We start from the raw sequence: 12,694 nt of genomic DNA on the forward strand, positions 1-12,694 counted from the left end.
GGCAGTGCCCCAGAGCCCGGGGTTGTTGCTTTGCAGCCCTTCCGCGGGGCCGCCCGGCACTTCCTCAAAGTGCAAGCGGCGCTGCCGTGGGTGCTGCGGGCAGGGCCCTCCTGGCACCTCCGAGCTGCGCCAGGCACCGCCAGCCCGAGAGAGACTTCGGGACCCCTCTTGACCTTAACCCCGCGTCCGTAGCACCTGGCTCCAGCACGGTTCACATCTTTCTCCATTGAAGTTTGGGGCTGTGAGGGCTAAAATCTGCGGAGAGCTCGATCTGTAGAGCCACTGCTGCTTTTCGATAGCTGCGCTGGCCGCAGTGCGCCGCAGAAATCCCGAGTGGAGGCGGCAGTAGCCTGAGGACACGTTTCTGGCCTGTTTGATCCACCCGTGCCAGACCTTGCAAGCTCCCACGTGGAGCCCGGGAGCTGGGGCACGTTCCCGAGCAGATCCAGGCTTGACCTGAAGGCTGTAAGATGTGGAGCCCTGACGGTTTGGGTTTGGTTGGGGTTTAATACTGAGGGGTTCGTTGTCCTCGTCGCTTTGCTTGCCCCGTTTTCGAGACCAGGCTTTGTTTGTGCTACGTACTCTGGTAGATTTACAAGTGTTTGTGTTGCCTTATCTTCAAACTGAAACCTCCTGGTTGGAAGAGGAAGTGGGGAGGTAAAGAGCGGCTTTAGGGAATGATGGAGTGCCAGGATTAGTGCACTGAGGCCATGCTTTTCCAAGCTGGTGAAAGAAAGGGTTTCACCCACCCCTTGGGCTGCTCATTTTCACCCGTGTCAGCACAGGCATTTGTGTGCACAATTAGATTGGGAAGTGAAACCTAATTTATAGACGCCCAAAAAATCCAGATCAGTTCCTAAATGTTTTCGCCAGCCCAAGAGGGCAGATGAGACTGCTGCTCTTCTGAAACAATACTGGTTTATAGTGGAACGAGGGTGGGCAAAAGTAGAGTTCATCTGCCAGACTGCACCCCTGTGCTCCTGAAATAAAATCCCATAGTTCTCATCCTTTGGCCATGGATTACTTTTGAAGTTGTTTATTGATGCTTAGGAGCATGACCAGGGGCATTTTGACTTTTCTATAGTCAGGACTTTTGTTTTGCTCTCAATGCATTGTGAGGACAGATGTGCACCTTGTACTGCACTTGTGCTGAAAGCCTCCCCTGCCTGGGAGACCAGCTCGGGAGCTGGATCTTGGGTGCTTTAGGAGGGCCACAGCCCTTCCCCTCCACAGGTACCCCCTGGTCTAGTGCATAGCTAAGCTCATAAATCCATGTGGCACACAGCAGCACAAATTCAAAATCCTTTATCCCAGAGGCAGGAAAGGCAGTGTTCCCAGTGTCCAATACAATGCCTTTCTTTACCAAGGCAAGCCAAGCAAACTTCTTGGATAAGTACCAACCCTTGTTGGTTTAGTAACTGTTTAGTGCAAAGGTGTAGGCTGGCACATGTAAGAACCCAGTCAACAACAGGGCCTGCTCCAGAGTGTGACTTGGCCTCTCGGAGTCACAGAGTTATGAAGCTGCAGCTTTCTCACTTCGGGCTCTCTATGGGTGTCTGTAATTTTGGAACTTCAGGGTGGACTCCCAGCCCCATCCCAGTGAAACTCGCTGGTAAGGTGATTTCCCTCTAAAATGATGGTTTTGAGCTGGTCAGATTATCCATTTATAATGTCATTTGTTTAAGGGGAAATCCATCTTATCTTTAACACATACACTTTCACTGCCTTTATGTTTGGAATCACTTTCCTTGTTAGTTGATTTTGTCATTACCACCTCATCTCTGTTATCCCTTTGATTATAAATTTTATATCAGTGGCATTGAAATGAGGTTTTAAATCACTATGTACTCATTTTTAAGAAGACCTACAACAGTCTGTAACGTTGTTACATCCCTTCTGGCTTAGATATTTTCTATGTTGAAAGCAGTCTGTGTAGGGCCCCTTCAGCAAGAGTCTGTGAGCTGGGTTCTTGTGCCTTGTTCAAAGTTTGCAATAAATGGAACTCATCCATTTTAGTGCCTATGCCTCAACTGCAAAGGCCTTTTTCAGGACAGAGAGCTGTCTCACGGGTTAAATATCACAAATCCTGCCTGCAGCATCAGTTACCTTATACCTACAAGCTCTTCCTTCAGCAGAACCCAGCTGATGATAACCAAAGCTTCTACTTGGAGCATCTCCTCTAGTTTGGCTTGGCATGATTACTGTTCACCTGTCCTGGCAGGAGCCTGGTGGGATCTCAGACAACTCACCCTGCTGAGAAGGACACGTGCCTACATCCCTGTGCAAGTCAGCAGGAACTGCAGATCTGTGTCTGGATAATGCTGGCAGAGAGCCACTAAAGTCGTCTCCCCTTGTATGTACCCAAATAGGTAAAACTACTCTCTGGATTTGGTCCCATGGGAGCAAGCTGGCAGAACTGCAAGTGTAAACTTGGATTTGCAGTAAAAATTAGAGCCCTAAGTGTACAAGTCAACAAAATGCCTTTGTTCACTGAACAGATTGCCAAAGCAGATCCCACACTGTAGGCTTTACAGTGTCCAGGCTGGTAGATTAGCACTGGGTGGTGGGAAAACCCAGCTAAAACTGAGCTATATCTACCCAAACGGAGGCATCTGGGTTGGGGGCGTGGCAAAATCAGAATAAAACCAAAAAATCCCACATTCCTGTCTTGCAAGAGCAATTGCAGGAGCAGAGTCTAGTTCAGAGGTAACAAGATAACACTTCTGAAGTTTCATCCAAGGCCGCTGTGAATTCCTGGCAGCATGGAATGATGTTGAGACTGTGGAGAAATGCATTTGTTTCAGAGTGGAGGAAAAACATCCTGTTTGGTTGGTTGGTTTGCTTTTGCAGAGCTTACCCAGACCTCTCCCAAGATGGTTTCCTCAACTGAATATGGGTCACACACCTGGGACCTCTTGCTGACAGTTGATCATCAACATGAAGGTGTAGAAAAGGAAATTCCATTACAGGTCACAGGGGACCTTCATGTTGGAGGACTGATGCTGAAATTAGTAGAAAAAATCAGTGAGTAAAGACCTGTTTTATTTACAGTGTTACTAAATAATATGTGTATCTTTCCCTCTGTGAAGAAAGGCTTCTGTGTGTTTTGAAATGGTACTGCCTCACTTCTATGTCACAGCACAGTGTGTGGAGCTTTTTGTGGTCAGAAAACCAGAAACCCCTCCCTGTGTTCCACCCTCTGTGTTACCATAGTACCAACAAAACTTTGGGGCTGCCTTTCAGTTAGACAAAAACAATTAAACCAGGCTAACAACTCAAGTCCCTTTCCAGCAGGATGGTACAGGTGTGTGGTGTGGGGGAGAGGCAGGTGATGCCCTGTTTATCCACCCATGCCTGTCAGACAGGATCAGTTGGTAAAAGGCACTTCAGAAGTTCCTGTCTCCTGTGCTGTTGTGGAGTTCTAACCTAAGTCTGAGCCATGTTATCCATTGCATAGACACAGTAGGGAAGAGCTGGGAAAAGCCAAGAGTAGCCAAGTGAAAGTTAGGAAGTGAAAAGTAAAATCCCCTGTGTGCAGGGGAGCACAGGAAGAGAATCTGAGATCAGTTCTGTCACCCCCTCTGCACACTTAGACACATGGTTCAGCCGGAAACTGATGGTAGCCACAGTTCCCACTGAGTCAGAAGAATATTTTTTCACAGTATTTTTTTAAATACTCAACTGGTGTGAAAAGCTTTCTGTATTAATATTTAAAGCAAATGTGTAACTGACTTGTGTCAGCAGCTCTCTTGAGACCCAGCTCTTACCAGGGGACTCCGAGATAGGACAGGGCTCTGCTGTGTTATGGACATGCTGAGGAATAGCCTCTGCCTCATGGAGCTGATGAGGAACAAGGATTGGTGCAGAGACTGAAACAGCTTGGCCCAGATCACACAGAAGCTTTACCTGCTACTACATATTGACATCTGGGAAGTTATCTAATCTTGGAATTCCCATGGAATTAAGAGCAGCAATACTTTTCTCTCTTTCCTTGTGCATGTGCTGCTACTCAGCTGTGTGTCACCAAGACTTCCATGGACTTGAAGCTGGTTCTTAATGCTGACATGAGCTGCTCAGTGCTGCTGCCAGGAGGCTGTGGAAGAGCTTGCGCCTATCTGGGTGACAGGAGATTTTGTAGGAGGATTTTCAGCTTGCACTGACAAGTTCTGAACTGGAACCCTGTGTTGTTAGTCCTTATCCCCGCACAATCCCAGCAGCATTGCACCATATGCAGCACCAGATTCAGGAGCTGTTCTTTCCCCATGGATATCCACAGACTAAGGCAGTGCCACAGTCGGCACCTAGGTTAGCTCTTCAGGGAAAACAAAGTTGGTTCCCAGTGACTGCCACAAGAATTCAGTAAACAGGGTCTAGGCTGGGACCTGTAGCTGCTGCTTTAATCTAAAATGTTTGTGTTTGCAGAGACGTGTTTGCAAACCAAGTGTTTGGTATGTTTGCTCCAGTTTGTTGGTAACCATTTTGTATTTTCGTAGAAATAGCACAAGATTGGTCAGACTATGCTTTTTGGTGGGAACAAAAAAAATGTTGGCTTCTGAAAACCCACTGGACGCTGGATAAATGCGGGGTGCAAGCAGATGCTAAGCTGATCTTTACTACTCAGCACAAAATGCTGCGGCTTCGCTTGCCAAACATGAAGACTGTGAGACTGAAAGTCAGCTTCTCTTCCATGGTGTTCAGAGCTGTCAGTGACATCTGCAAAATGCTCAGTAAGTAAAGATAAATCTCCGCTGGCAACTAAGCTGGAGCATTTATTGGTGACTTTGTTTTGATGTGAAATCCTTCCTCACAAAACTGTTTCTCTCAAAGAGAAATTTGAGACAGGTTTTTGTGCTTTCAGTATGCAGTGCATGTCAGTGGTTTTTTGTGATAAGTGATGCAAGCACTGTCAGCAATGTGTCCCATGAGCTGCAGGAGTATTGGATAGTCAAGGCTGGCAGTTTTCTAGGAATCTTTGTCCTCCTGGAGCAGGACTTGGTCCTGATTATTCTGTGCCAGTGACTAGGAGCATGAGATTATCAGTGTCCTACACCAGCCTTCACCACAGGCAATTTTACTGGTGCCAACTGATTTATCACCTATTTTCACTAACATTAATAATATCCAACTCTGCCTATATGTGTTCACTTCAGATGTAGCATGTTTTAAGTGTTCAAGACTTCTGTATGCCCAGATCTGTTCAGGTCAGGGCCCATCTAAGAACCCCAGCCCAGCCCAGCCCATAAATGTCTCACAGCACTGAGTCCCCCACTCTTCCCAAAAATGGAGCATTTCCAAGTAGAGGGTTTGGAGCATGCCAGAGGTGTGCCTGTGACAAAAGGGAATCAGTTGAGTCTGCAAGCAGTCTTCAAAATCCCTTTGGTTTAGGGTAAAAATAGGGATTAAATTCCTCATCTTAATTTAGATCTTCAAAGCTTAGTCCATTAACACACTCATCTTCAGAAGGGATTTACTGCCTCATATTGATCCACTTTCAATTTCATCTCCTAGCAGTAGATGGTGAAAGGTGCAATGTGTTTATTATACCTAACAACTCTGATATAATGATGCCATAATTGTCCAACTGGCATTTGGACAAATTAAATATTTCTACATTTTCCCTCCAGGTTGAGTCAGTACAGAAACACTGTAACTTTGAATGAGTGAATACTGTCAAAAATGTCTTTGTTTACCCCAGGGTAAAAGTGTTTTTCAGAAATGAAGTGCCAGGTTTGTGACTGGAAATACCTGTCTGGATTAGTAGTGCATTAGAGAGCAGTGAGAACCAAGACAGAATCTTATATGAGAAATGCATTGAATAATAAAAGGCATGAACCTCAATTACAATGGTTCTTGCTTATTCATAATTTAGATATTTCACAGAGGTTATTATGCTCATGGGTGACTGCAGAGCTGTTAGGGAGAAAGAGCTTTTTCCTGGCATTCTAAAATGCAGTTACACTTCCTACAAAAGGAGATTTAAATCCTGTCCAAACTCATTCTTACAGCCCAAAGTCTTTGGCCTTGTTATAGAATTAGTGGATTTTCCACAGCTTCTACTTTCAACCTGCTAAAAATAAAGTCCAGATTGCAACATGAAGCTTCCTGAAATGCTGTTACCAACCATGGGTGCTCTTTTGGATGTAATCATGTTGCTTCACTTCCCAAACTGCCTTTGTAGATATCAGGCGGCCAGAAGAACTCTCTTTGTTGAAGCAATCAGAAGGCACACTCAAAAAGAAAAAGAAAAAAGACAAGAACAGCAAAGAACCAGCTACAGAAGATATCTTAAACCTGTGCAACTCTCCAGTGGGTTCTGGATTACCAGGTAATGAAAAATCAATATGATTTTATTGTTCTGACTGGAAGTCAAAAGGAGGAAGAAATCCTTTGTTACACAAAGGAGGCCAGTTTCATGTAGGATGGTCTTGGAGACACAGTGGGCCTGAAATCAGTGGCTTCAGGAAATCTCCACTATGTCAGTATTTCCCTGTTGTCCCTAGAAATGTGTTCGTTTCCACTGATATGAGAAAGGCCTCACTAGAAAACAGGTGTTGGCCCTGCACACAGGATGTGCTGCTGCCCTTTGAAAAAGGGGGACAACGCTTAAAATATTCACGAAATTTGGCAACCTGCAAGGAAAATGAGGAATAAAGGCTTGAAAACTTGTTTCCTGTGTCCAACACAACTGAGATCTCACAGAGCAACAAAGAGCATTTCTGTCCCTGAGGTCACTCACCTGTGAAAGGACAAGGCCAGCTGGAAACAGCAGGAAGGAGACTGTCTTGAAAGAAAAGGGTTTTTATGACGGGAAGTAGTGGACAGGACCATTTTTCAGGGGAGTAACATGATGCTCTTAACTTGCAGCCAATCCAGGTTTATACAGTAAGACCATGACACCCATTTATGATCCTGTCAGTGGCTCACCAGCTTCTTCCACCATGACTTGGTTCAGTGATGGTTCCACAGCTGAGCAGAGCTGCAGCATCCTGGCCCTCAGCCATCCCACGTGTTCCCCAGAGATGCTGGCAGAGATGTACCAGCCACGGACTTTGGCTGACAAAGCCAAGCTCAATGCAGGGTAAGGTGCCTCTCTGAGACCCTTTGGGTTTAAAATGAGGAATGATATCATTGTGCAGGCTCTGAGCTAAAGTCTGTTGTTAGATGAGGGCAAATTCAGTTGAGCACAGTGGGCACAGCTAAAGGACAGTTTGGATGGCAAACTCCAAAGGCTTTAAGTAGACAGTAGAAAGAGACATGTGGATAAGTTCAATAATTTTGCATTAAAAACAGGTGACTGAGTTCTGCACAAGTAACCACTGCTTATTGTATATACACAGAAAATGGACATTGGAAGTCTATATGAATGCTCCACCTTCTTGAGTTACATGAATTTCCCCTAGAATTAGAGGAATTAGAGCTGTTTGTTCCCACTTTTGCTTCACAATTGCACTGGAGCTCTGCAGGTGTGATGGTTTCTCCTGTACAGATGGGTCTGTGGGTTGTTTTCTTCCACAGCTGGCTGGATTCATCTCGATCACTTATGGAACAAGATGTTCAGGAGGAAGATCAACTTCTTCTACGCTTTAAATATTACACTTTCTTTGATTTGAATCCAAAAGTAAGATCCTTGTTTTTATTGCTATTCAGTGTTTGCCTGCTTTCATGTCAAGGAGCTATACAGCAATATAGATTATGTATAGCTCTATGTAGAATTTTAGCTAGGATTTGTAACAAGCCCTTCAGAGAGATCAAATTCAGCTTCTCTCCCTCAGCTGCGGCTGCACTTTTACCCTCTGGACACTGAATCGCTGTTCCTCACATGAAATGAGATCTTAAATTTAAATCTGAAGATCATCAGAAACAGTATCCTTATTTCCAGAATGGCTGCTTTACTTTCTGCATCTCTTTTAACAGGAAAAATTAAGGGGAAGACTAGACTAGCAGTACCCTAAATGATGTAAGGAGTCCTGTTCTTGAAATTTGGCTTTAAAATGACATTAATATTGCACTGTCCTCTTTGAATTTCACAGCTTTTCTGGGCTGAAGTCCTCAGAAGAAATCAGGTCACTTTCCAGTTTATTTGGCATGGTTTTGGGTGAAATGGCACCCCCACTAAAATCCAAGTACCTGTCTCAACTTCAGCAGCCCAAACATTTCCCTTCTCTGTCCCAGCCAGTCCTGGAGCCATAGGATGAAATGACCCAAAAGAGCTTCAGGCAACCAAATATTTCACCTCTGCTGGGAGAGGTCACACTCCAAGGTTTACCCTCCCATCACCTACATTTCAGCAGCTCTGGGGCTTGAACATTTCTGTGAGTCACTTCAGCTTATTCACCAAGTAGATAATAAGGAATAATCACTATCCAAAAACCAGACAGTGAATTAAAGCAGATCTGGCAAATCTCAAGCCAGTGCAAAGACAGACAGAACCAGAAGTGAAAAAGTCAAGAGCAGAAGAAAGGAAGTGAGGAACAAGAGAGTTCTGCAGGTCACATTTGAGTCAGCTGTGTCACGTGAGTGTGGTTTCACATCTTGGTTACACCAGTCCAAGGCTTCCTTCAAAAGGGGATGTTGGGCCTCACCTTCTGCCTCAGCCAGGGGCTCCTGGTTGGTTTAATGTGGGCTCAGCCAGCCGTGGGACCAGGCACACAATGACACGAGCTGGTACAAGGCAAGGAGGGAGCAGAGGAGGGAGGAGGAAGGAAAGAAGCACAAAGCACTGTGGCTGAGGCAGCGTGGATCAGCTGCAGCTGGCCCCGAGGCTGTGCCTGAGCCCCTGTTTGCTGTTCCCTGCAGTACGACGCCGTGCGCATCAACCAGATCTACGAGCAGGCGCGCTGGGCCATCCTGCTGGAGGAGATCGACTGCACCGAGGAGGAGATGCTCATCTTTGCAGCACTGCAGGCACGTACCCGAGCCCAGGGGCAAAACCTGCTCCCCCAACAGGCAGGCACAGGTTAGGACAAGGCTAGGACACAGCCCAGGAGCTCTGCTTGGACTGGGGGTCTGCTGTTGGGGTGAGAAACACTCAGCAGCATCCATCAGCTAAAGCAACTGAATTCAGTGGCAGCACTAACACCATTAGTCACACAATTATGGAAACGTTTACTAACATTATCTGCACCCAGAATGTAACTTTCATATCAGTATTAGTATGAAGTGTGGCTTCCCATACCAGCTACCATCCCTTCATCTCTTCTTCCTGAAAATTCCTGTAATACACCATGTGTACGCCATGTGGACATTTCCCAACAGACAGGAAAAGAGCCACAGCACAGTGTGAAGATAGGGACACTATGGAGTACTTGGGAATTTAACATGACTGAGCATGGCTTAGTCTCTGACCATAGGTAAAAAGCACAAACCTGCTTTAATAATCAATTAAATGTAAACAGAGCTGCCAAGAATTCACAGCCTGTCACTGCAGAGCACCAGAGCACCTTGCTTCCAAGTTTCCACCTTGTATGGATGGCAGGAGTAGGGATCCAACTGTAGCAGCCTCCCAGAACAGGGGCAATTATTCAGCAAAGGAATACAAACACTGATCATTAAAACAGGAAACCATTATCAGCCACTGCACAGGAGTCACGGTGCACATGGCTGTTTCCTTGGGAAAACCCCCTGATTCCTGCACAACTTCACACAGTTCTCCAAGGCCCAGGAGACCAAATGATCTGTTTTCAACACTGTGATTGTGTGTTGCTAATTGGTGCATTGACTATTGGATGCTGATGTTTTATTTTAGTACCATGTAAGCAAGTTATCATTATCATCAGAGACACAAGATTCCACCTGTGAGTCGGAAGTGGATGAAGTAGAAGCCGCCCTTTCCAATCTGGAAGTGACACTGGAAGGTGGAAATAAAAGCAACATTTTGGTATGTCCTTTGGGATCCCAGAATTCCTGTTGCTGTGCCAAATCTGTTGACTCTCATGGGCCTTCCTGGTTCTTGATTAAATAGTGCATTGTACTAAAATTATTCCTAATTATTCCTGATTAGGAGGACATCACAGACATCCCGAAACTTGCTGATAATCTCAAGCTAGTTAGGTGAGTTGTTAAAATTAAAAATAAAACATACAAAACCAAAAGCTTAACCTTACAAGAGATATTTTGAGTTTTTCATTCTAATCTAACAGTACATGTGGCAGTTATAAAATGACAAATCCCCCAGATAGGTCTAACCAGCCTAATAATATTCTCTTCCAGTCTTTCTCTTCCTGCTTCTGACAGTGTTGCTTGGCAAATCTCTCCCACTCCTGGGATGCTGGGTAGCTGTATTTGTACTTATTAAAGACCCTGCTGTCCATATTTCCTAGTGCTCATCAGTCATCATCTCTAAACAAAAGAGCCTAAGTTTTATTTTCAATCATATTTACTTTTTTTTTTTTTGCCAGTAAGAAACCAGAAGAAACTTGCAGTTCTCCCTGAGAAGAATTTCTGAAAGTAACCCCAGGAAATGTATTTTTTAAACAAAAGGATCATCCAAATTACCCCTTTCTTACTGAACATGGAGTCTGTTTTTTCTAATATCAAAATGAGTTTCTGTGATCCCATTGTAGTCTCTTGTTTTATGGGTGATTTAATGGCTGTAGAGACCTCAAGTCTGTAATGCCTTTTATCACAAAACAGTCTTGGTGTTTTAGAGAGATAAAGTGTTGTGTTGCACAAGTATTTATCAGATTCATCCGTTGACAGATGGTATTTTTAATCTAGGAACTGAAAACTGCACCTGAAAAATTTTAACTGTGGTTAACTGCTAACAATTGTTAATTATTAATTTCCAATTTGGAATTTTATTTGACATTCTTATTGTGAAGGTGGCTTAAGGTGAAAGGGAATTAAGGCTTTTAACAATGGGCTGTTTATTTTTCCCCAGCAGTAGAACAGTTTGCTTTTATAAGCATTCAGCAGTTATTTATCATCATGAAAAAGTTCCTACATAAATTATAAAGCCTAAGGCATTGTAGAATCCAGGTAGGGTGTAAAACTTTTCTTTAAACAGCAACACTTTGTGGCTGTAATTATTTGATTAATTGTAAACCTGAATGCAAAGCTGTGCATGTCCCACTGCTTACTGTTCCTATGGTGAACTTTTATTCCTATTTATTCACAGTATGCACCACAGTAAATGCTACTTTCACATGGGGACAGTATTGTGGAGAGTTGCAACATTTTTTTCAAAAACAGCAAGAAAAAGCTTTCTAAAATTTTTTCAGCAACTTTTTAAGGGATATAAAAATAATTTTATCTGTCTAAAAAAATTATAGTCTCTTATTTTTGAAGAATGTTGCTGTACTGGAAAACTAGAAAGGATTCTAAATTTGGATTTTTAGAGAGGGTCTGGGGATATATAATAAGAGTATTGGAAAACTAAAAACCAAATTATTTGGTAGTTTTGAAATTCCAATTTTTTTTAATTTAAACATAAAAATCACCATTTTTTTGAAAGGATTCTAAATTAGGATTTTTAGGGAGGGTCTGGGGATATATAATAAGAGTATATATACTACATCACTGTTTTCTAGCTAGTTCTATACTTTTTGTACCAACCTCTTAGATTTAAAGGGAAACACTGGATTTTTTTTCCTTTTTTCTACTTTTTCACTTCATTGATGACTTTTGTCACTAACCATGAAGTATTTCTCCACTCAAATTTTCTCTACTCAAATGCTAATACCTCTGGTTTTCTCTCCTGGAGGGCTACAAAGCTTCTGTAAACTTAGTGAAGAAATAGAATTTTGTTGTGTTAGATATGATTCAGATTAAACCAGAAAAGCTGATCCCTGCTTCCTTACAATGAATACGAGTTGGTTTTATGGGTGCAGATATTCAAGATAAGGCACTATGAAAAACTGATGCAAATTCATGTTAATAAATCAGGGGTTACATTTGTGCTACTGAGTTCATGGGAAAGATTAGTCTGTTAGAAGGGAATTGCTTTGATTAGTAATGGAGGAAATAAATGAGAAACAATCATAGATGGGATTCAGCTAAAATCTGGAGTAAAAACCATGTCCATACCTGGGATAAGCTGGACTGGATCCAGGCATTTCCCACCCCCTCAGGAGTGTCATACCCAACCAAAGCCATGGGTATGGCCTTGAATTCCAGAGGCTCTGCAATATTTGTGAGGGACTTTACAATTTGTATGTACTGAAATAAACACACGAGATTTCTTTTTTTTTTCTGGTAGGCCCAAGAAACTGGCACTCAAAGCTATCAAGACATATTGGTTTGTCTTCAGAGACACTTCAATATCTTATTTTAAAAACAAGGAATCTGCACAGGGGGAACCTATTGAGAAACTAAACCTGAAAGGTAGGAATTCTCCTTTCTTTGATTTTTCTTTTGCATCTGTGAACAAATCCCTGCTAGAGTCAGGAAGGCAAGCACAGCAGCATTTAGTCTGGGAGCCTTTTCAACTCCTGAGACTCCTAAGCAGGCAGATTGCACCTGCAGAAGAGGCTTAAACAGAAAGGATTCAATAGTTTAACCCAAGCTGGGATTATCAGAGCCTGATTTGTAAAATCCCCTGCACTGCTGAATTCTTCAAGCTGAGTCAGGTAGGGAATGTGGCTTGTGGGATGCTTTATTTCCAAATACTTTCACTCTACATTAAAGGGAGTGTCCCCTATGTCCCTGGCAAACACACAGTGGCAGCAGAGGATTTGGGGTGGTGCCATGGGCAGGA

At 43.5% G+C, this 12,694-nt stretch overlaps 1 protein-coding gene across 2 annotated transcripts in view; it reads left to right on the forward strand.

Annotated features, from left to right (window-relative positions):
- The first annotated feature begins 355 nt into the window (after positions 1–355).
- Positions 356–12,694, forward strand: part of FERMT1 (fermitin family member 1) — an 18,259-nt gene continuing 5,920 nt past the window's right edge. Inside the window, exons 1-11 of one of the 2 annotated variants that reach the window (XM_031058331.1) lie at positions 356–465; positions 2,222–2,369; positions 2,851–3,024; positions 4,494–4,727; positions 6,179–6,325; positions 6,865–7,078; positions 7,516–7,618; positions 8,797–8,904; positions 9,746–9,877; positions 10,001–10,050; positions 12,197–12,321. In XM_031058331.1, coding sequence (XP_030914191.1) covers positions 2,874–3,024; positions 4,494–4,727; positions 6,179–6,325; positions 6,865–7,078; positions 7,516–7,618; positions 8,797–8,904; positions 9,746–9,877; positions 10,001–10,050; positions 12,197–12,321 — 1,264 coding nt within the window. In that variant the 5' untranslated portion in view covers positions 356–465; positions 2,222–2,369; positions 2,851–2,873. The remainder of the gene's footprint in view (positions 466–2,221; positions 2,370–2,850; positions 3,025–4,493; positions 4,728–6,178; positions 6,326–6,864; positions 7,079–7,515; positions 7,619–8,796; positions 8,905–9,745; positions 9,878–10,000; positions 10,051–12,196; positions 12,322–12,694) is intronic. The other variant, XM_005422590.3, reaches the window with a different exon arrangement.

The sequence above is a fragment of the Geospiza fortis genome, unplaced genomic scaffold, assembly GCF_000277835.1.
Source record: "Geospiza fortis unplaced genomic scaffold, GeoFor_1.0 scaffold275, whole genome shotgun sequence".
NCBI classification, from domain to species: Eukaryota; Metazoa; Chordata; class Aves; order Passeriformes; family Thraupidae; genus Geospiza; species Geospiza fortis.